Below are 21,697 nucleotides of genomic sequence, written 5' to 3'. Positions count from 1 at the left end.
GCCCTAGTTGAATGTGTTTTGTCTGATTCAAGCGCCTGCATGTTCCCCCGTTGATCCCGCTCCACCTGCTGTGTTCTGTGAGTAAAAATCAGTCAAAGAGATCAGACGGACACCGCTATTGAAATATTATTTTTATTAAATACTCTTAAAGGATTTTCCTTTTCAATAATAACAAAGCTACGAAGAACTAACATTCAAACAAACACTTGATAGTTTTTAAATTCATGGTTTTTTATTAACTATATGATCATGCAAAACTCCAGCATCCAAATGAAACTCGACTCTAGACATTGGTGGCCCCGACGTACAGGTTTACAATGCAATCAAATGTACTTACAAAGGGGCACATACAAGCTAAAGGCCTTCTCTAATCTTTTGTGTGTTTTTCTGTGAGATACATCGGCTGTTTCGGTAACTTGGAGCCGTTTTTCGTAATCTTGAAGATGCAAGTAACATAGATTTCCGTATTTTTTTTTTTTAATTAAGTAAACACAGTGAAAAATTACCAGAAAGTAGACATGCATATTTCTTACATTTGTAAAACTGCATATATTGTGTTGCTGTTTTGAATGATTCCCTTTCCACCTTTTTTGTTAAGCGTGACCTTTGACCCTCTGTGTCCAAACCCCGCCAGTTAGCTGCTGTTGTATAATCTAGTCGAGGGTGAAGTTAGTTTCACTTTCCTCTGCGTACAAACCACTTGTGTGATCTGATTTTGTCGGCGTGATCGTATTCACCGGTTTGACACGGTGGAAACTAAAACATGATGCTGATGACGAACTTCAGCGTCCAGAGTTTCTCCAAAAAGCCACCAGGCCTGAAGTTAAACCAGGGGAAAGTTGTTCAAATACTCCTTAATGACTTAAATACCACAGTTGGAATTGCAGTGAGATACATTAGGACCAAAACAAAGCTGAAATCTGAAAGTAAGCAAGTATTTATGACAGAAAAATGATCAGAATGTCTATGATCCTATTAAAATACTCTTTGTCTTCACTATCATCCAAATATTTAAAGCTTCATATACATGATTTTGATCAGAAATGCAAAATTTCATCCAAATACTTTGCGTAACTCTGCAGCTGTACAGTATATCAGATCCTTCCTCCCTTTAGAGTTAAAGTACCCATCACTGTGTGAACACCACAGGTGAAAGCAGACGACAGGGGTCACGGCCCACAGCACAGACAAGGAACAAGTCAGAGCCAGAACGACATCACACACACACACGTGTCACTCCTGGAGGGGGGGTGTTTTTGCTCGATATGTGATTAAGCCAGGGAGTTGTGGAGGAAGTATTGTCAGCGTGCGAGAGGGGCAGAGACAGACATCAATCCACACACAGACACACACGTTTCAACGACACACTGAATTACTGTTGAAAGTGTGTTTCTTAAGCCAAAGGATGTTTGATGGCGTGTGCTTATAGGATGAGGTGATCCCCACCCACTCTGTAACGTGTGTGTGTGTATAGTAAGATTTCAATCTCATATTGTCTCAGGGCCTCATTTTTTAAATTGAACGTATCCGCTTTGCCAGAAAAAACATCAACAAACACACTGAACGTTTACAAACACTCACAACAGAAATCGTGACAAAAGGGAGCAGTTCTGTTGATTGCCATCAGCAATTTGGGTCCCAAAGTCCTTAAAGCCCACCTGTGCATTCCCCCCCGCCCCACACACACACACACACATCCGGCTGCATTCCCTTTTTAACATGCTATTACAGCGCCAGGACTTGACACAGAAGTACAACAAGCCAAGACGGACAATATACAGACCTTTTTAAAAACACAATGGGAACAAGAGACGGGCATACAGGGCGACATCGTTACTTTAACTACCATCACAGGGAGCAGTGCCACCAACACAGCAATGGGTCAGAAACTAATGCAAGAGAGGGAAGAGGAAGGAGGGGTGGAAGAGAAGGATCGCGGCGAGCTTAACCTGAAGTTGCAGAAAGGTTCGCTCCCATCAGGAGAGCGAACGCAACAGCATGGAGTCTTTAAGTGTCTGTGCAGAAACAGTACAGGCCATTAGATAGTTCACATGCTTACGTCGATACACACACACACACACACAGAGTTACAAAAAGGCAGAGCGTGAGGGTGTGTGACCCATGCTTTGGGGTTAGGTAGCAACGCGGGATGAGAGCGGCCGAGCAACGGGATGGAGGAGCTCCGGGCTTTAAACTGGCAGCGAACGCCCCTGGTGGTCAAATCGGAGCACTGCAGGATAGAAAGACCAAAAGCCTTCTGCAACTTCAGGGTCGGCTGGCCTGAACGCCGGGAAGAGTTCAACCGCAACGCTGCAGCACGGGGAGCTGGAACGCGTGAGTGTGTGTATGTGTATACAGTAATTTTTGTTTGTTTGTATTTACAAATCAGGACCTCAAAGCAGTAAAATAAAAGCATGGAGCCTTAAACCCCCCCCCCCCCCCCCCCCCCCACCCTGAAAACCCCCCTTTCTCCTCTATAAATATTCACGTATTCACCACTCTATTAAATAAACACCCCTTTGTTGTAAAATGATCCATTTAAACAGAAAATACATCAAAACTGAAACAGCTCAATAACACAGAATAGTAACCAAAAACATAGAAAAAGGTCCCTTGAGTTATCGATCAAACTGTTTGTCCCCTAATCAATCAAGCTGAAGCATTAAAACTGTTTGGTGTTTCAGGTAAGGAACCAAAGGGAACATGAGAGTAAAGCCTCAGCTGTGTTCTTCCTGTGATATCTGATGTGTAATGTTCCTTTATACCTTTGTGTTATATATGTTTAACATGTTAATACCTGCCAGACGTAAAGAACAAAGACAGGGAACTAAAAAAAGGGGCGGTGGGAGAGGAGGAGCGTCACCCCGCCGTCTCATCCAGAAGCATGCACCATCCGCAGGAAGGGGCGGGGCTACTGCGACGGGCCGAGCCCCCCACACGAGCGAGCGAGCGAGCGGGCGAGGGTTGATCTGGGTCGCCGTCGGTCGCTGTGGACGGTCAGTCAGTCGACTTTTACAATATGCTTTTTTTCTCTTTTTTTGTTTTGTGTTTTTTTGTAATTGTAACATTTATCCCTTGCGTGTTTGTACAACTTTGACGAATGGCCTCTTCCTCTTCTTCCTCTTCCTCTTCTTCTTCTCGCTTCCAGGCACCAATCCGACCACAGGAGAGTAAATGCTCCGAACAGCTTTAGAGTTCAGGCAAAGCTGGGAGAGGAAGAAGGAAACAGTGAATCATCTCCGTCCTGTGAGTCCTACAAACACACACACACACACACACACACATACTGAGTGTCTCTCGTCTTTACCTGGGCCTGGGTTCAAAGTTCACTGCAGGGGTGCCGCCGGTGCTCCTGAGCAGTGGAAATGCACGTTGAGCCACTTGGACTCGCGGCGGTGCCACACGCGCGTCTCCTCAGACTGGCAGGAGCGCGGCCGGCCCTGGGCGTCCATGTACTGCGTCAGCCGGATGTAGGCGATGCAGGCGGCGTCCTCGCCAATCAGATGCACGTGCGGGTTGAGGATGGTGGTGTGCACCGGCTTGCTGTTTTTACTCAACACTGTGCGGACAGAAAGAAAATGGTAAATTTGGTAAATAGTGGCCACACGCAGGCTGACCAGGAGAGAGGGAGAGCAGGGGGAGAGACTTACAGTTATCAAAGTAGAACTTGTGGAAGTCCATCCCCTCCACCAGGTTTCCAAGGGCCTCAGGCTCAAAGGAGGTCAAGCCAGGGTCACAGATTCTCCTGTCACACAAACCAACATCACAAGTTTACTTTAAGTTGAATTTACAAGGAACTACTAAGTGTGAAGTAATGCAGATAAGAGAGAGAGTGATGAGCGTGTAAACTTACGTGTACGCCTCAAAATCCCCATTGTTGATGGCTTCTATCAGCTGCTCTGTCATTTTTACGATCTCTTGTTTACGAGCTGAAAGCAGAGACACAAACACAACACAGGGACGAGGAGAGAGAGAGGAGAAACGTGAGGTAAAGGTCAAAGGTCACACAGAGCTGCAAACTTCCCTCCCAATCTAACATTCTGTTTAATTTAGTCCATCACATGAGCATGAGGCTGTGAGCTTTACCTCAACCAGTACAGAGCACTAAGCCACGCCCTCACCTCATCACCCTGATGCGACAGAGCCACAATAGTTAAGACATTAAGCACAGAGCAGCTTTGCTTTGTGTGCTGTCTTTCACTGCACAAACCCACAACAACACAATCCACTGCAACAAACCAAAGCCACTTGATCCTTAAGAACAAAGCTCCACATCAGAAATTAGACCAAAAGAAAAAGGAACAAAGAAAGATACCAAAGCTGATGAATGATCTCCAATCTTCAGTACTTGAAACCCCCAACACACATACACACACGCTCACTCACACCACAAACCTACTGCATAAACTGCATGCACAACACTGCTCCACTCCTCAGAGGGAAACATGACTGACAGGCTCACTGTGTGTTTATGTAGCTCTGAGCTGAGGAGGACTCAGCTGTCAGGTCCATCTGATCAGCTCACTGTAGCTCATCAGAGGGAATGTTGGCATTTATGCAGTAAAGGAAGTACATCCATGTAGATCATTTATTCAATTTTGCACCGAATAAACAGTTGAACATCTGTCTGTCATCTTTGATAATAAAGAACATTTACCTAATTTGAGGGAGTCTTGCCAATTGTTACTTTAGATTATATTTAGTTTAGTGTCAGATCCACCAACAACTAAGAGGGAAACTGAGGAGGAAAGTGAAGTTCTTGGAGCCTCCAGAAGGAGCACTTACTCTGCTGAGGGTTGTTGCTGCTGCGTGCTGAGCCTGACTGAGGGCTTTGTGCTGCAGCCTCAGAGGGAGCTGCTGGACAGGCAGCCCAAAAATACATCAGGTTTATTATAAGAATATTATTGTTTGGAATTAAAATGCATGAAATGTTTTCATCAGCGATTCTAAATGATTTGCCAGTTACTTTATCACTGAGTTGCAGAAGAACTTTAGCAGAGATACACAGAGGGTTCATAGGCTGCAGTTAAGCCTGAGAACCAGTAGGTGGCAGCAGAGGAGAGCTAATGTAGGAAGTTGGTGGGGAAATAGGTTTTAAACCCAGAAGTTTGGCTACATTTGGTATTTGAAGAGGGAAACAGAAAGAACTGGACTGAGTGTGTGAGTGTTTCAACCTGCTGCTAACTTACACGTGGGTGTTGGGCTTTGAGGCGAAGCATCTGTGACCTGCTCATCACTGCACTGGATCACCACTGCACTGTCTGCACTGGCTGCCTCACAGGCAGCCACTGCCCCCACACAAACACACACACACACACAAATGCACAAACACGTGAAAGCTGACGAAAAGCTCCCAACGAATTCATCTCTAATCCCGGAAGCAGAACACGCCACACAACCGCATGGAATTCCCTTGATGCACACACACACACACACACAAATTAGCTTTATGCACGAGGGCTGGAACCACAACTAAAACGTTTCACAACACAACCCATTATGTTCACTCTCTCCTGAGCTCCACCCTACTCTAACACACCCCAGCAGGCTGTGTGTGAACTTGCTAAATCTGTGTTTGACGCGGCTCCATATGCACGTTGACGCCGCCGATGAGTCAGTGTGAGGCTGGTTGGAGTGTAGAGTGGCGCTAGAGCCGCACTGAACTCACTTCAGAAAGTGTGTGTGTGTGTGTGAGTGGCAGGCAGGTCTGGTAGAGTTCCATCACCTGTGAACCTTAGGTTGATCCCAGAGCTAAAACAGGGATTGATGGCTTAGTGGTGTTTGATTTGGAGATGCGGCAGCTCTCTAAGCTTAGGGGATCCTACATGTGACCCTGTGACCCCTGTGAACCCTGAGCACTGCAGCTTTATCAGCCCATGACCAAGTATAGTGATGAAGTGAGGTCGTATCACATCAATGTGACGCACTGTTGAATGTTTCCTTAAAGATTTAAGTGCCTATAAAAGGAATAAATGGAGCAATGTTCACCAGATTGTGACACGTGATTCCTCCTCTCCGTTTACAGTAAACGAGGTAATCAAGCTCAGACTAAGCTTCTCATAATGGAACGCCTGGAATTCAAAACCATCAAAACATTCCAGGACTTTTAGGAAGAACTATTTTCCCTCAGGGGCGAGCGAAGCTGTGTGGTCACTGAGTACAGGAGAGGCAGCAGTGCATCGTTCACATGGCAACTAGAGATCATTGTGTCGTCCCTCTATCTGTCCTGAGATTCATCCATGTGATAACTTACTCTTTCTATCAACATGGAACAACAGGAAGCATGCGGAGAAGGTGGAAGTTGGACAAGTACCTTTCCTACCTTTCATCTCCTCCTCTTCTGTGTTATTACAGCTCTCTGTGGAGCCCTGCAAGAGAAGGGGTCAAGGTGAGAGAGAGAGAGAGAGAGAGAGAGCGAGAGAGCGAGAGAGAGAGAGAGAGAGAGAGAGAGAGAGAGAGAGAGAGAGAGAGAGAGAGAGAGAGAGAGAGAGAGAGAGAGAGAGAGAGAGAGAGAGAGAGAGAGAGAGAGGAGAGAGAGAGAGAGAGAGAGAGAGAGAGAGAGAGAGAGAGAGAGAGAGAGAGAGAGAGAGAGAGAGAGGAGAAAAGAAACGGCAGGACAGGAACAAAATCAATTTAATGTGCATGTGTGATGGAGCTGGAAAGCTTCGGGACGCTCCCTCCCTCCCTCCCTCCCTCCCTGCCCCACCCCCGCACCACCACCACCGCAGTCGCCCCAAACGGAGACACAGACAAGCTGACAGACGAGACACGGACGTGTGGACAGACTCCCTCCCAGGAGCACAGACCAGCCAGGACAGCAGCGAGGGGAAGCACAGAGAGCCACAGAGATTAAAGCAATCACTCTTGTGTGAGCAAGGTGTGTGGGATGTGTGTGTGTGTGCGCGAGCTTGTGTGTGTGACGTTTTAATGCGCCATTGTTCCTCCTGAGAAGACATGCTGGGGCGTTTTTGTACTGAGAGGCGACAAGTGTGACAGCATTTGGAAACTTGGTAGATTAGTTTCTTGTAAAGCTCGTGGCGTCAACACGGCACTGCAGGGAATGTGGCCAGTTATCTATTTCAGGAACATCTTGCGTGTGCGTTTGGTATAGAATGCCGACGCGTGTGCAGGTGTTAGAGATGACCGTGGAGGATTTTCTCTTTCATATGGAAGAGAAGAAAGAAGCCAGCTGCACCAACTCACTGCAAAGCTTTGGGGGAGTTAAGAAAGAGGGTGTGGACTCCCCTCTGCGGTCATGAGGGCCTTTGGGTTTGTATGTGGAGGAAACCCTCCACCCGGTGCCTGCGTGTGTTAGTGGCGTGGCGTGTTAAAGCTTGGCTTACCTTGGTGCCGTCAGCTGGGTTGTGTACAACGGTTGTCTGGGCTTCCTGGGGGGAGGTAGGAAACACTTTACCATGCGGGGAGGAGGACGGGACAGGGGGGGGCACCAGGAGAGATGCCAGGGAATACACACACACACACCGCAACAGACTAAGCACAGGGTCTACAGTACGGAGGCTGTGGATTTAGGTGGATAAAACAAACAGGTGACGCCATGTTGCACAATGCCAGCCTGTCTCCTCTGAGGCCTCGGCAGGTGGAGCAGGAACAAGCAGCTGGATTGTGGCTTCATAGTGTCACTGCACGCGCGCGCACACACACACACACACACACACACACACACAGCAGCGTGTACACCGGCACGGCCTCGGCTGAGGAGGAGGGGTCAGTGATTGTGTGTGTGTGTGTGTGAGTAATTACTGTGTGTGTGTGTGTGTGTGTGTGTGTGTGTGTTACCACCCCCCATCCTCAACCCAGACCCTGTCACATAGAACACTCATTACAAAGCCCATTAAGGAGTTCAGAGTGGTGTGTTGTTCCCAAATCCCGAACACATCAAACCCCACTGTTAGAACAAAGTACACACACACACACACACTCGGCCTTCCTCTCAGCTCTCTCTTCATCTTCATCAACGTGATCCAGTGACTACAACCCTTTAAATGTGAGAATTCAGCCCCCTTCTTTGACAAATTAGGAGCAGGAACAGCAAACCTAAGCACTTTTAGGACAATAGTTTCCCGTGGATGAATACACTGCAGATATCAACAAACAAGTATTGATAAAAGGAAATGATTGACAAGGTGGAGGCAAGAGTCCGTTATCGTTAGACACCTGCGAGTGCATTAGTGGGCAGTTACTACAGACAAATACCCTTAAAATCATAATCCTGCTGTTAATCCCGTGATTGATTTAAGCATAAGAATTGTTGCTATGGTTACCCAGCTTGATATACCATTGCAGTAACTCCTTGGCATCGGTTTGAGCCAGGTTTTGACTTTGCCGTTTTCCATCCCTGTGGTGAGGGGGCTACATTCTCGGTACAATCGGGGGGCTTGAGATCAACCAACCGTTCCAAGCTTGTATTCTACCCAGACGTCTTCATCATTTCACGTCCACATATATTGATGAAAAGGCTTTGGCTGTGGCTTGATTTGGAGTTTTTTTGTGCTCTTCTTTCCCGGCGAATCGCAATGAGGTGACTTGCATCAAAAGGGGAAACTCATCAAAGGTGACACAAAAGGAGTCACCTGGGCGTGGCTGAGCAGAGCCCGACTGAAGTGTTGTCTATGGCTGTACCACAAAATGAAAGTCATTCGTCTACCTGTCAGGGTTGTACACGGTGTGAATATCTATATGTGTGTGTGTGTGTGTCTGGGTAAAACACAAGCCGCTAGAGACAGTCAAAGACGCCAACCAGTTGTTCAATTTGAAAGCCATCAAAAACACGGCGATCAGCGGAGTTTGTGATTAAATCAGAAGCGAAGAGGCAGAGGATGAGTTAGAGAGAGAGAGAGGGAGGAAGAGAGAGAGAGAGAGAGAGCGAGAGATGGTGCACAGAAGAGGAGGGAGTGAAACAAAAAGATGTGGGGGAGACGGAGCTGAATAATAGAAACAATGGGATGGCGGCTTGAGAAGCGAAGTGAGAGAAACCAAAGAGAGATGAGGTACCATTGGTGCTGAAGATGACATGCTGCTGTCTTTGGTGCTGCTGCTGCTGACTACACTGTTTTTACTGCTGTTTGCCTGCGACTGGGGCAAAGAAACACAACACACAATGACCTCACGAGGGGATCCCACCCAACAATCGTCCTACGGGGTGTTTCGCCTCCGGCCGAGGAGGTTTTCACCCGAGTTGGTTTGACAATCTGTCCCGGCCGTCTGTTTGGAGCAGTAAGGCCGATACCTCACTTTACCATTTATCACCGTTCAATACATCACCATTCATCATGGTTTCACAGTAACAAACAAACACTAACGTCCCATAATAAAAGAAATAAATTACTTGCATCATTTTGTTTATGGCCACACATTTGCCTAAAATGCTGCGGCTGCTTCTGGAATATTAACGTTTAATGAAATACTGACACTTGGAGTCAGAATATCAATCTTAAAAGATACAATGGTGATGTATTGAGAAATCGACATACTGGCTTTTGATCCAATTCCGAGATTCCTTCCGTCTATCTGCATCCATCCAGACATTACTCGCCTATTTGCTCTGCTACTATTTTGGGTTTTACATGCAGCAAGTCAGGAGCTACTGGATATCTTTGTATTTCCATAGTTTTGCCTTTAATCTTCTGCTAAAGTTGAGTAGGAGACCGTGGTAACCAAATCAATCTGTAACTAAACTTGTCGGACACTTGCGCTCACTACTTTTCGGCGTTTTGTCTTATATTTCGGACTACGAGGGGGAAAATGTAGCAGTGTGTTAGTAACCACAAGCATTTCAAACAGACACATTTCCAAATGGAATTTAACATTTCCCCAGCATTCCAAAAAAAAAAACAGCCAGGGGTAAAAAATGAAAGAAGAAATTTGTTTTTGTTTGTAGCAGCACCACCTTGTCGAGCTAATTGAGCAGCAGTGTTTGGCTGACCCAGTTGTTTGCCAGATACACAGCCAGAATAGTAACAGCTTTCAGAACGAACCGGGATCACCAGTCTGGGTCTGTGCATGCAGTGAAAGGCCTTGATGAAAAGTTTCTCTGATCATGGACGACTCGGGAGTGTGAATGCGTGAAGGTGTGAAGGTGTGTATGTGCCGGCAAATGCTCATCTGTTCATTTTTTGGAAATCAAAGTTAAGATGAAGGAACACAAAGCTTTGAGTGAAGCAAATATAGAGACGCCTTTCTACTTTGTCACACCCCTGCTAGCTCACACTGTCTCTCTCTCTCTCTCTCTCTCCCTCTCTGCTGTCTCTTGTTTGACGCAGCGGTTACCAGCATGTAGCCAACACGCCCTCCTTATTACACACACACACACACACACACACACACACACACACACACACAGATGGTCTGACAGAGTGGTTCTAACATCTCAACGTTGGTATCTTCCCATCTGCAGCTCCACTCTCACATCACTCCCATGTGACCCCGGGGTCACCTGCTCCATGGCAGGAAGTAGGAGTAGAAACGCCGGATAATACTCCAAATTAAGGATATACTGTACATTTCTTTTAGATTAGATTCAGACATCACACACGCGTTTCCTCCTCTGCCAGACTCTCTTTATACTCAGATTACATAATGTGTCATCATACATTTATTCCATCCGTGTACGGCTGACTCACATATTTGCCTCAACTGCAGTGCGGACAAATGATCAGAGAGTAAAGTGTGCATATGTGAGTGTAGAGACTGACTGAGGATGAGTAACGATGAGTAAACAGCAGGTGGGCTGCCTTTAATTACTGCTGCTCCATGTGAGGCTCTAATAAATATCCATAACTCAAGAGACTGGAACGCAGTTTGTACGTTTACAATGATTTAAAATTCTTTCATGTGAACTGAAAGATTGGACCTCTCTGTGTGTGTGTGTGTGTGTGTGTGTGTGTACTTAGACGAGCGAGCTTAAATGCCTGAGCCTATCCACAGATGAAAGACAATAAGGGCGAAGGAATAAACTGTATGTGCAAACAGCAACTGAAATCACTGCATGACTTTGGAGAAAACGTGCTTGCATGTGTGTGTGTGTGTGCGCATGTGTGTGTGTGTGTGTGAGGGATTTGTCGGGAGCTGAAATGGCTTTGGTGACGCTCACGGCAGACGGGGATGCGGAGATGTAAGGATGAGAGCTGGGAAATCCAACAGAAATCTGACGAGGCGAAAACTGTCACAGACGCCCGCGAGCGTCTCTGCTCCAAATGAAAGATGAAAACGAAGGGGGGAGGAGGAGGAGAGGAGAAGGAGGAGGAGGCAGGGAGGGAAGAGAGAGCATGAAAACAAAACAACAGAGCCGATTCTCACCATCAAACACACACTGGAGCTGGACTTCCTTTTCTGACAGACAGCAAGGTAAAAAGGAGGAGGAGAAATAAGGGATCATCGGGAAAGAAGGAACTAATCAAAACAGTGAGAATAAGTGAAGCAGCCGGTTTGACCTTAGGGAGACAGGAAACAACAAGTGCACAAGCTTAACCCAGAGCAAAGATGAGACGGGGATACTGGGGCGGCTCAGAGGAAGAGGAGGAAGAAGAAGGAGGTTGATGTGCGTTACTCGTGTAGGTTGCTGTTGTTTAAAGTTAAACTGCATGTATGGAATTGTTTCGATCATGGCGCTTCACTGCATGCATGGACGACGACTGACGAAAACAAGAAGTGAGCGCCGACACACGACGGCGACTCAAACTGCTGCGGGTCAGAGAACAAGCAGGTGGTAAAGAGAATGCAGCGTTTAAAAAGTCGCCTCAAATGGTTACATCTTTATATTCCCCCAAACACAGATCAACTACGATCCTTACTGAGGGTCAAAGACACATCAGAATGTCACAATATATAGAGTGACAGACTTAAAAGAGACACGCATGAAGACAGGTGAAGACAAAAAATACCTCTTACCTTGACACCATCCGACTTTTTGTTAAGTAAGGTTTTGCACGCTGAGAGAGAGAGAGAGAGAGAGAGAGAGAGAGAGAGAGAGAGAGAGAGGTCATAAGAACATTATTTTCTTAAACACACAAAACAAAAACCTGTTTAAATATCAATCATCAACCACCGGACACGATAAACTGAAGAGTCCGGGAAAGGTTTGACATTGGATTGAAGGTTTAAGGATAAAATCACCCAGAAAATGGTAATAACATGCAAAATTAAGTAAATTTACTTCCCCTGCTGATTATCTTCAGGCCATTGTAAAGCTTTAAATTCCCGTTTTCACTCAGTGTGCACAGAGAGAATAGAAGTGGCGGTTTTAAAACAGTAACTACTAAATGATTGCACCCGAGAAAATGAACACACATTAAATTTGACATGCTTGCACACACACACACAAGCACACATGACAAACACAGACACAGACACACACATATACACACATACATACTGACAAACATTGACAGTGTTAAAGGCACGTTCCAGAGTTCCTCCCTTACCTTCCGTTTAAAAAGTAGGAAGGAGGGCGATGAGGAGGGCGAGACAAGAATACTTTATTTAAAATCCTGTTCATATCTTTACAGCTGGACTAAAAAATGACAACTGAGGGGGAAAAAAACAACTGCAGGCAAAAATAAGACTTCAGGCTCGTACTTAAAGGGCATTCCGTCAAATTCACAAAGCTGGTGGATTCATGCGACTGTAGATGGTGTGTGTCCGGCCAAAACGTTTGGCATGCAGCATCCACGTCAAAGTGATCTGAACATCTCCCAAGAGTCAAACCCGTTTAACTTTCACAAGTAGATTCGTCTGCATAATGCCGTATGGAACAAGCAATCCTCTTCAATCAGCAGACAAATGCAGCGGCTGGACACGGAGACGAGAAACCGATGAGATTTGATCTTTGAGGCCTGTGGGTCAAACTGCGCCTCCTGTAGACGAGGGCCAGCCAGCGGGCGGCTCAGGCGGTCAGCGTGACCGACATTCATCATGTTTTAATGTTTCCATTCACACACAAGCTACAGAGCAGGCAGGTAGAGACAAAGGTAGAAAACTGAAAATAATCCCTGTGCATCCCCGTTCCCATGCAGGCCACCACGCCGTGCGCTCACACACACATGCTAGCTCGGGCTGTTAGTGCCGGGGTTGGCGTGGACTGGATTTAAGAAAGAGGCCAAACCGGGAGTGTGACAGTGTGGTTGTATACTGGTGTGTCTGTTTGCTTTGGCGATATGAAGAGCAGAAGCTATGGAGCCATGACCGGGTGCATTAGAGCAGAGATTAGGTAATGGGTCTTGGCTGTAGGAGCTGGTAGGTGTGTCATGCTGGTTGTGTGTTAAATAGTTGTTGTATCTGGCACAGGACATTAAAAAGGCTGTTGCTTGACGACTGTGGGAGCTTGTGGTGTCTCATCTATATGTGTGTGTGCAGTATGATGAGATGCCCCGGGGCGACAACGTTCACGCATTCAAACTGGGCGGGTCCACCGGCGTGCAGGCAAGCAGGCAGTGGAGGTGGAAAGACAGGCTCGGGTGCAAGCAGCCCAGGCTACATGCCAAAGGCCCCCCGGGGACCAGGTTAGTCCAACTCTGTAATACCACTCCCCCACCCTTCTTCTAGCGGACGTACCTTCCTGCGCCATGGTGGCGGTGCTGGTGGTAGCGGCAGGGCTGGTATGCTGCCGTCCCACTATTGGACAGAGAAGGATTCAAAACAAGCTGAAGCCTCACTAAAAGCCTGACCCGTCTCACGTCCTGCTTGAATTTTTAATAAACCGAAAGAGGTCTAACACAACCAGAGAGAGAGAGAACTTTGATGTTTCCTCACTAACACAATGTTCAGTGACATGGAGGGTAGACAGCGAAGGTTCTGTCTCCAGTGACGCTGCCTGTATATTAGACTGAAGTGTCAACATTACAGCGGTGCTATTTAAGCCTCAGCACCCTGAAATCATCCATCTTGATATTCACATGATGAACATGCCGGCAGCTCTGTATAATGTGATTCAGAGGTCTGGCTCATCTGCTCGCTCAGGTTTACATCACTCCTGACCAGAAGCCAACAGCTGGCCGCAATCCACAAGATCTGCTTTACTTACATGAGAGCGTACAAAAGCGGGGCCGGCGAGCATTAAAACGATCGCTCTGCTCGGCCGCCGTCCAGGGCGCAGATTGGCCGTTCGATCAAAAGGTTTTGCTGCGTTTAGGAGATCAAACCGCTAAGGAGGAGGAAACCCGAGCCAGACTCCTGAAGTGCAAAATCAAACCTGTAGACGAGGCGGCTGACAGGCGGGAGAAATGGATCCAGAACATTAGAACAAAGCCAAAACAAAACAACAAAGGGTTCCATCACTCCACCTGAGGGATGTCACCGGTTCACTTCTACCAACTCTTCCCCTAACAGACTCCTCCGTCACTCCAAATCCAATCCAGAGCTCAGATTGAAGTCTATTAGTAACATCGAGTTTATGCCACAACACCTCGGTGCGATGAACACCAACGCAAAGGTCGTCCTCACCTGAGAAGTTCCTGGACACCAGCATTGTCGTGAGGATGGCTCCCTGTAGAGACGCAAAATCAGAAATCACATCTTAAGCATTCTGTGTCAGACTGTGTGTATGTGTGTGTGAGAGTTTGTTTCTACGCTCACTTTAAGTTTCCTCCTGGCGTTGAACTTGCGCATGCATTCCACAGTCTCCTGGCGGTGCATCATGGAGGCCACAGTGGAGCGTTGCTGGATGACAAAGGAGACAGGGAAACGTATCAATACACTCAGCGTCAGTATGTTTACACACACACAATGAGAGGAGAGGAGGAGGAGGAGCAGGTGACTTACGCAGACCCATGGGTGCTTGATGGCCTGGTCAGCAGTGATCCGTTTGGCAGGGTTGATGGTTAACATCTGATTGATCAGATTTTTGGCCTCTGGGGTCACCGTGTCCCACTCCGGTGACGGGAACTGAGACAGGGACAATGGGAGGTCAGGTAGAAAGAATGCATGACACACACAGAGAGACTCAAATACATGAGCGTCAGTGTGTGTGTGTACTCAGGGGCTGCTTGTTCACACACCAGGAAGGAAGTGGGTGATTTCTATGAACAGTGCTGTGGATGTGAGGGAATAAGGCGCTTTGTCCAGTCCAGTTTTCAAAGTCAGCGTAGTTTCAGTGGAATGATTAAAGCCACTTGCAAAGTTGTTCTTGTGTATAATAAAGTGTCAAGAGACGTTCGCTTCAAGAGTGAAACTATCAGCTGTCAATTACTGCCACAAAGGAAAAGAGATGAGCGATCCAAACACGTGACACCGATGACATTCAAGAAGTGCACAATATTACAAGTGCTTGTCACAGTCACTTCATATCAATGCTCATATTATGCACATTCATTAGATGTGGTTGCTTCCAATTATGGAAATTAATACGGGTAATAAATTCCAATCTCCCAGAGGACGGCGACACAATCTGATAAATAAGCCTGATGCTCCGGCGGAGGAGGGCGTCCCTCGCTGCTGTCATGGTGCTGAACATGCACATCATGCAGGAGAAAGCGGCGAGCAATTAAAAAGTCAGATTAGATTTCAAAATCGCAACCGAACTCGTTATCGACACGTCTTCAATCAAGTCAGCGCTCCATCCTATCCTTTAATATCACACAAGTCTAGACACAAACAAACTCCTTCCAGGTGAGCTGCACTGCCAAACACAGTATCACAACTACATACACACACAGATAGAGAGACAGGTCAGCAGTGTGTGTGTGTGTGTGAGAGAAGTACTCACATCATATGCACCAGCCTTGATTTGCTGGTACAGTTTGTGTTGGTCCTCGTCCCAGAAGGGGGGGTAGCCAACCAACAAGATGTACAGGATCACGCCTGAGAACACACACAGGAGGCATTTAAATGGCAGTGTATGTCGTTAAAATGTAGTTAGTTCAAGTAAAATCTTAAAAAGCAAATACAGTAGTCTGAGTTATAAGGTGAACCCTGAGTAACTGACCACATGCCCATATGTCCACTGGTTTGCCGTACGGGTCCTTTCTCAGCACCTCAGGGGACAGATAGCCTGGAGTTCCTGCAAAACCTGTGGAAATACACACATTACACACACATTACACATATCATAACTGCAGGTAATGTTAAACTACAAATATCATCAAACACGTCCAGCTACATCAAAGCTCTGGTGTACTTCTTATCTCTCATCTCTGCATTACTGCCTCATCCTCAGGCCGTCTCTCTCTTTCACTAGAGCAGGACCTCTGTTTTGATCTGAAAGGGACTTGTAAGTGATCGTTTGTTTTGTTAGAAGCACAAATGGATCTGAACCCGACACCGACTATCAAATGTAAGCACTTCACCTCGCCTACTCTCCCCTTTACCGTCTCATTGTCTCAAAGCCTTCTCATCTTTTGTGTGTGTGTGTGTGTGTGTGTGTGTGTTTGTGTGTGTGTGTGTGTGTGTGTGTGGTCTCCTACCGAACCAGGCCTGCTGGTCCCCCTGCACCTCGATGGCCAGGCCGAAGTCTGCAAGCTTCACCGCTGCTCCCTTCATCTTACTGGCCAACAGCAGGTTCTCTGGCTGCAACACACACACACACACACGATTAGCACAGTATTAAGTTATATATGAAGAATGATAATGAGAAGAAGAATAAAGAAGAAAAGCTCACATTTGAAAAGCCCTGACAAAGCAAATTTCATTTTTTCCACTGGATAATCAAACATGTCATCGACAGCTGTGTTCATAGGACGTCTGTTTCCAGCATTGGTCACTGCCTCCATACACAAAATGAGCTGTCGGTTTAGATAAATGTTGTTGAATTCATCAGTGGGTAAAGTCTGACAGTTTCACAAGCGACAGTGACGTGAACAGAATGCATTCATCCTGAGCTGGAGGAGCTTCAGTCCTAATGAGGCCTGATTGTGTCGTACAGTCGAACAGCTCTCCCCCCAATGAAACAGAAACTCAGTCAGCTGTCGCACCACCTGACGCAGGATTTTGACACCGTCCTCTTAAATGACATCTTTCAAAGTCGGCGTGTGACAAACAGAACATGGATGGATGAAGCCAGACAGACGTGACGCCAGACAGAATACAAAGTGTCTAAGGGACAACGACCAACTGATGAATGAGAACAGATCTAATTCATGACAGGAAACACTTAAACCACTCTTGTGAAAAGTTTAACTCGACTTTAACCCGAAATGTAATCAATAAAATGCCATTTAAAAGGCAGGATCAGCATCTTTTACAGTGCTAAGACAGCAAAGGAGCCACACTCACAGATCAGCTTCCTGTCAGCAGGCAGACGCTGTTAACTGATACAGACTGGAGCTTCATCCTCACCTTTATGGGCCGCTTGTTTATCAACACCTGTAGTTCTAAGGAAGGAGCTTAGCGGGCAGTAGAGAAGCTTAGCGGTGGTTCAGAGAGCTCACTACAGATTTCTGAAGATCTCCCGTGGTTTCGCTTTGATTTGGATCCAAATACATCATTTAAAGTCTACTTGTCCCATCTGTCCCCCTGGCAGGGCTGATGTGTGTGTTTCTCTGTGTGTGTGTGCCTTGAGGGAGCAGAGCTTTGCTATGTAAGCTGCCCTCAGTAACTTTGACAGCTTGAGGGACGTCTGACACATGCAGAAAGTATAGGCATGGAGATGGACGAGCGTGGGGACAGAGACAGAGACAGAGACAGAGGTAAGACACAGGACAGACAGACAGACAGAGGCCGAGAGGGAGATCCAAAGAGGAGCAGATAGAGATGGATGGATGCAAGGTGGCATAATGAGTCCCCTGCCCCGGTGCTGCAGCAGCCGGGTGACCTAACCCCGCAGTTACCATGGCAACCCAGCCCTGCCACCAGCCACTGGCACCCCCCCCCCCACCCCCATCCCCACCCCCATTCTTGTTTAGACTTTAGCCACCGGCCCTCCCCAGATGACGGCGAGGCAGCAGCGTGATGTGTGTGTGTGGGAGATCTGTGTGTGAGATCACACCTCTCCACAGCACGCTCGGCCGGGCGCTGTCATTTTTATGTCCCCCGGTACGGATGGAGCTTTTGACTGCTTCGCCCCCGTGAGGAAAGGATATTGCTTTCTTCTTCTTGAGCCGGTCGATGCTCCAAAGACTTGTCCCGCCCGGCTGTGTTTTGCGGGACTAATGGCACACAGATGCAGGATTGATGCATGGAGTGAGAGTTGTACATTAGCTACCAATCTAATTTATTACCGTCCCTCGCCCTCCTCATCTATCATCGTTATCCGTTCCTTCTTTCTAACCCTCTTCCCTGCCCCGAGCTCGTTTGACAGCCGGAGCCACATGCGCGCTAGAAATCAATGAGAGGCAACCCGGGTTGATTTTATGCCGCTCTCACAGATGTATTTCTCAATTATGTTTGCCTACTTACCCTAAACTAATGGACCAGAGGCTATACTGTCACGTGAAAATAATAGAGGGGATGGTAAAGGACCCTGTTAAAGTTTAAGAGTCGATACTGGCAATCAAAAAGGAGGCGCTTCCCACACTTTATTTCCTCAGGGGTTTGAATCCCGGCTCCTTCCTCACCGTCCTGTCACCATGTCATCGGGAAAAACCAATAAATAAGCACGGCGAGGAGGTCAGAGAGCAGCGGCGCTTTGCATTAAGAGGTGAGCAATCCTGCAGCTGGGGAAGTCGTCACCGGCACTCATCTCACACACCGATCCGCTATTAATAGAAGCCAGCCTGCCTTCGTCACTCCCAGGCAGCGCTGAGCGGGAGGAGGGAGGAGATGCAGAGGAAGGAGGGGATAGAGACGCAGAGAGGAGGAAGACGGCACTTCAGGAGGAGTAGGAGGAGGAGGAGGCAGACAAAAGGTGAGAGAGAAGGGAGGGACGGCAATCACCTGCGCTCGTCCCAGAAGTTTCTCCTGACGTCACTGCTGACGTCTGTGCGAGTGCCCGTGTGCGAGCGAGGCACTTGGAGGCAGACATGATAATATCCTCCCCTCTGTGTGTGTGCGTGTGTGTGTTTGCCTGCCGACACTTCATAACTCACCTTAAGGTCCCTGTGCACGATGTCATGTTGGTGAATGTGACTGACACTCTCCAAGATCTGGTTGATGCAATGGCTGCAGGAGACAAAAAGAGGAGGACCGTCGGTTACCTAACAGCGTGATACACACTGGAACTCACCCACTCACACACAAACGGTGTCTTGAGATTCTGTGTCTTGCTAGAGGAAATTCAAACTCACTCAGACATTTACATAAACATGATAATCCAGTTGTTATCTGTGCAAATGGGATGGGATGTGATGGCAAATTGCCCCCAAATGGAAAGATAAGACAAAGCATATCAACATATTGGCATTAACGTCCATGTAAGCTGCAGGAATCTAACCCCCAACCCTCTGGTTAATGATCCGTCCCCTCCACTGCCTTCACAATGCTCTATTGTATACACTTTGAAACGCGATACCCTTAAACAACATTGACTTGAAAACGTTTAAGTAAATATGAGCCCAATCAATGCCCCACACAGGCGGTGAAAGGAGAGACGAGAGAGGAGGAAGACTAAACCCGGCGTGGATCTCTGTGAGACCGCAGCCGAACAATGCAAAGGCGAGCGAACTGCAGCGACGAAGGGACCTGAAGCTGCAGCGTGGGGATACGGAGGAGGGATGTGTGGCATCTGTGGGAGACCAGTTGGCTGTGTTTCTATGTGAATGTGTGGTAGGACGCGGAGGCAGAGTGTGTGAGCGTGTGTGTGAGTGTTGATTCTAATGGCTGCTAGTGTTCTCTATAAAACCGAATTAAGAGAGAAGCTCTGTTGTGTCCAAATCTGGCCTCCACATTACATTCTGTGCAAACTCCATCCCACGCACCCCTTACACACACACACGCACGCACAAACACACACACATAAACAATTCCACTAACTCTTAATGAGCGCCTAGTTTTTTCTAAAGCTGCACACAAAAGATCTAATTGTACGAAGATAAATGAAGAAGACGAGCGCGAGGGAGACGAGAGCAGTCGCAGGTGAAGGCCGACCGGGTACCGATGATGTAACGCAGCCGGCGGTGAGTAATGTGAAGGTGGCTTTATGTGCTGACCAAGGCCTGTTTAAGCATTAAATGTGTGCCTGCTGGATTCAGACGGATCCTCTGTGTGTGTGTGTGTGTGTGTGTGTGTGTGTGTGTGTGTGCGAGCAGCGAAGGCTGGAGAAATTTAATTAACGCAGCAAAAATACAGCAGAAGCCTTCAAGATGTCTCGGATGTTTGTTCGTCCGTGGAAAGCGTATGAGGAACGAGGCAAGCAAATTAATTCAGGCCGTAAAAAGACATCCACAGTGTGACTTCATTTCTTAGGAGATCTGTGAAGGAAATGGGGTCTGGTTGACGTCGGCGTGATGAATATACATTACCTGGCGTCTGCCTCGCTGTAATACTCTCTTGCCACGATGTCTTCAAACAGCTCTCCTCCAGTGACCCTGCAGACGCCACACAAAGGGGAGACGGTGTTACAGCTCGTCTCTACCCCAGAGAATAAAGAAGCCGTTCATCGGGACCGCGACGACGTCTTTGTGTGGCATTTGGAAAAGGACAAACTTCATGATGACGTCAACGGACAGGTAATATAAATGCTACGGTGCCTCGCCTCTCAAACTTTGGTACGAAGACCAAATATGATATGAAACAGCTGACACATCTAGAGACAGACAGACAGACAGACAGACAGACTTACAGACGGCTGCTTTAAGCCGCATACGGGAGGGGAAGTGAGACAGTTTAAGCTGCTTGAAGGGCCCGGAACATGTTGACAGCAGTGCTGACATGTCGCCACAGCTAAAGAATGCACTCTGTTCATGTGTGTGTGATGTAAGTGCTGCTTTCAGAGGCCACTTGACTTATCGCTGATGTGTAAATCCTGCAAGACTGCATTTCAAGCCTGTTTTTGTCTGTACAACAGCCAGAAAGAGTGATTTATGTATTCATTATAGAGAAAGTTATATTCTCCACGATACATGCTAGGGTTTAGTGTTGGTGCAGAAATATCACATTTTACACATTTCACTTAATAGATCATTTCTCTGACAGGAGGGTGGAACACTGCAGTGACATCATGTATCTGAGCATATGTGGATCGTTCAGCACAAACTCAATGTCCCACACTCGCTTGAAGCAAAGCGACATGAAAGGGACACCAAGCTACTTTTGTTAGGGGAAATAACAAGGCAAACAAGTTAGTGTGTGTGTGTGTGTGTGTGTGTGAAGTACTTACAGGTCAAACACGAGGTAATGGAAGCCTTCCTCTGAAATACTGTCATGGAGTCGTACTAGAGAGAGAGAGAGAGAGCGAGAGAGAGAGAGCGAGAGCGAGAGCGAGAGCGAGAGAGAGAGAGAGAGAGAGAGAGAGAGAGAGAGAGAGAGAGAGAGGAATACTAGTCAATGAGATCAAGCTTTGAAAGTGTAAAACATCTTCAGTAACACCTCCTCAATCACCTGAAACGAACTTGCAGTGTGTGTGTCTGTGTGTGTGTGCACGCATCGATCATGTGTTGTGATTGATGTGAATTGCTTGTGCATAATCAGAGTCATTCATCAGTGGCTGGTGAAGAGGGGAAAACAAGCAGGAGAAACACACAGAACACAGAACACTACAGTTATTTTGATCATTTCATTCTCACACCTACACACACTCACTCACACACACGCACGCACAGAGCTCGTTTAACTGCTGTCTGAGAATCTCATTTGCATATCTGACACAAAGATT

General features: G+C 47.1%; 1 protein-coding gene across 16 annotated transcripts in view; it reads right to left on the bottom strand.

Moving 5' to 3' along the window:
- Positions 1-424: 424 nt before the first annotated feature.
- Positions 425-21,697, bottom strand: part of camk2g2 (calcium/calmodulin-dependent protein kinase (CaM kinase) II gamma 2) — a 35,957-nt gene continuing 14,684 nt past the window's right edge. The window contains exons 4-23 of one of the 16 annotated variants that reach the window (XM_076160425.1): positions 21,203-21,257; positions 20,346-20,411; positions 18,975-19,047; positions 16,416-16,518; positions 15,938-16,021; positions 15,719-15,813; positions 14,776-14,898; positions 14,590-14,673; positions 14,458-14,500; positions 13,570-13,629; positions 11,908-11,948; positions 9,013-9,093; positions 7,344-7,388; positions 6,314-6,368; positions 5,190-5,288; positions 4,786-4,857; positions 3,854-3,929; positions 3,651-3,745; positions 3,308-3,559; positions 425-3,206 (exon numbers count right to left, since the gene is read on the bottom strand). In XM_076160425.1, the coding sequence (XP_076016540.1) occupies positions 3,327-3,559; positions 3,651-3,745; positions 3,854-3,929; positions 4,786-4,857; positions 5,190-5,288; positions 6,314-6,368; positions 7,344-7,388; positions 9,013-9,093; positions 11,908-11,948; positions 13,570-13,629; positions 14,458-14,500; positions 14,590-14,673; positions 14,776-14,898; positions 15,719-15,813; positions 15,938-16,021; positions 16,416-16,518; positions 18,975-19,047; positions 20,346-20,411; positions 21,203-21,257 (1,583 nt within the window). In that variant the 3' untranslated portion in view covers positions 425-3,206; positions 3,308-3,326. The remainder of the gene's footprint in view (positions 3,207-3,307; positions 3,560-3,650; positions 3,746-3,853; positions 3,930-4,785; positions 4,858-5,189; positions 5,289-6,313; positions 6,369-7,343; positions 7,389-9,012; positions 9,094-11,907; positions 11,949-13,569; positions 13,630-14,457; positions 14,501-14,589; positions 14,674-14,775; positions 14,899-15,718; positions 15,814-15,937; positions 16,022-16,415; positions 16,519-18,974; positions 19,048-20,345; positions 20,412-21,202; positions 21,258-21,697) is intronic. The other 15 variants (XM_076160427.1, XM_076160428.1, XM_076160429.1 and 12 more) reach the window with 15 other exon arrangements.

The sequence above is a fragment of the Genypterus blacodes genome, unplaced genomic scaffold, assembly GCF_046128005.1.
Source record: "Genypterus blacodes isolate CSIRO-AG114 ecotype Tasmania unplaced genomic scaffold, CSIRO-AGI_Gbla_v1 ptg000105l_1, whole genome shotgun sequence".
Taxonomy (NCBI): domain Eukaryota; kingdom Metazoa; phylum Chordata; class Actinopteri; order Ophidiiformes; family Ophidiidae; genus Genypterus; species Genypterus blacodes.
This window is presented reverse-complemented; position numbering and strand designations above follow the sequence as displayed.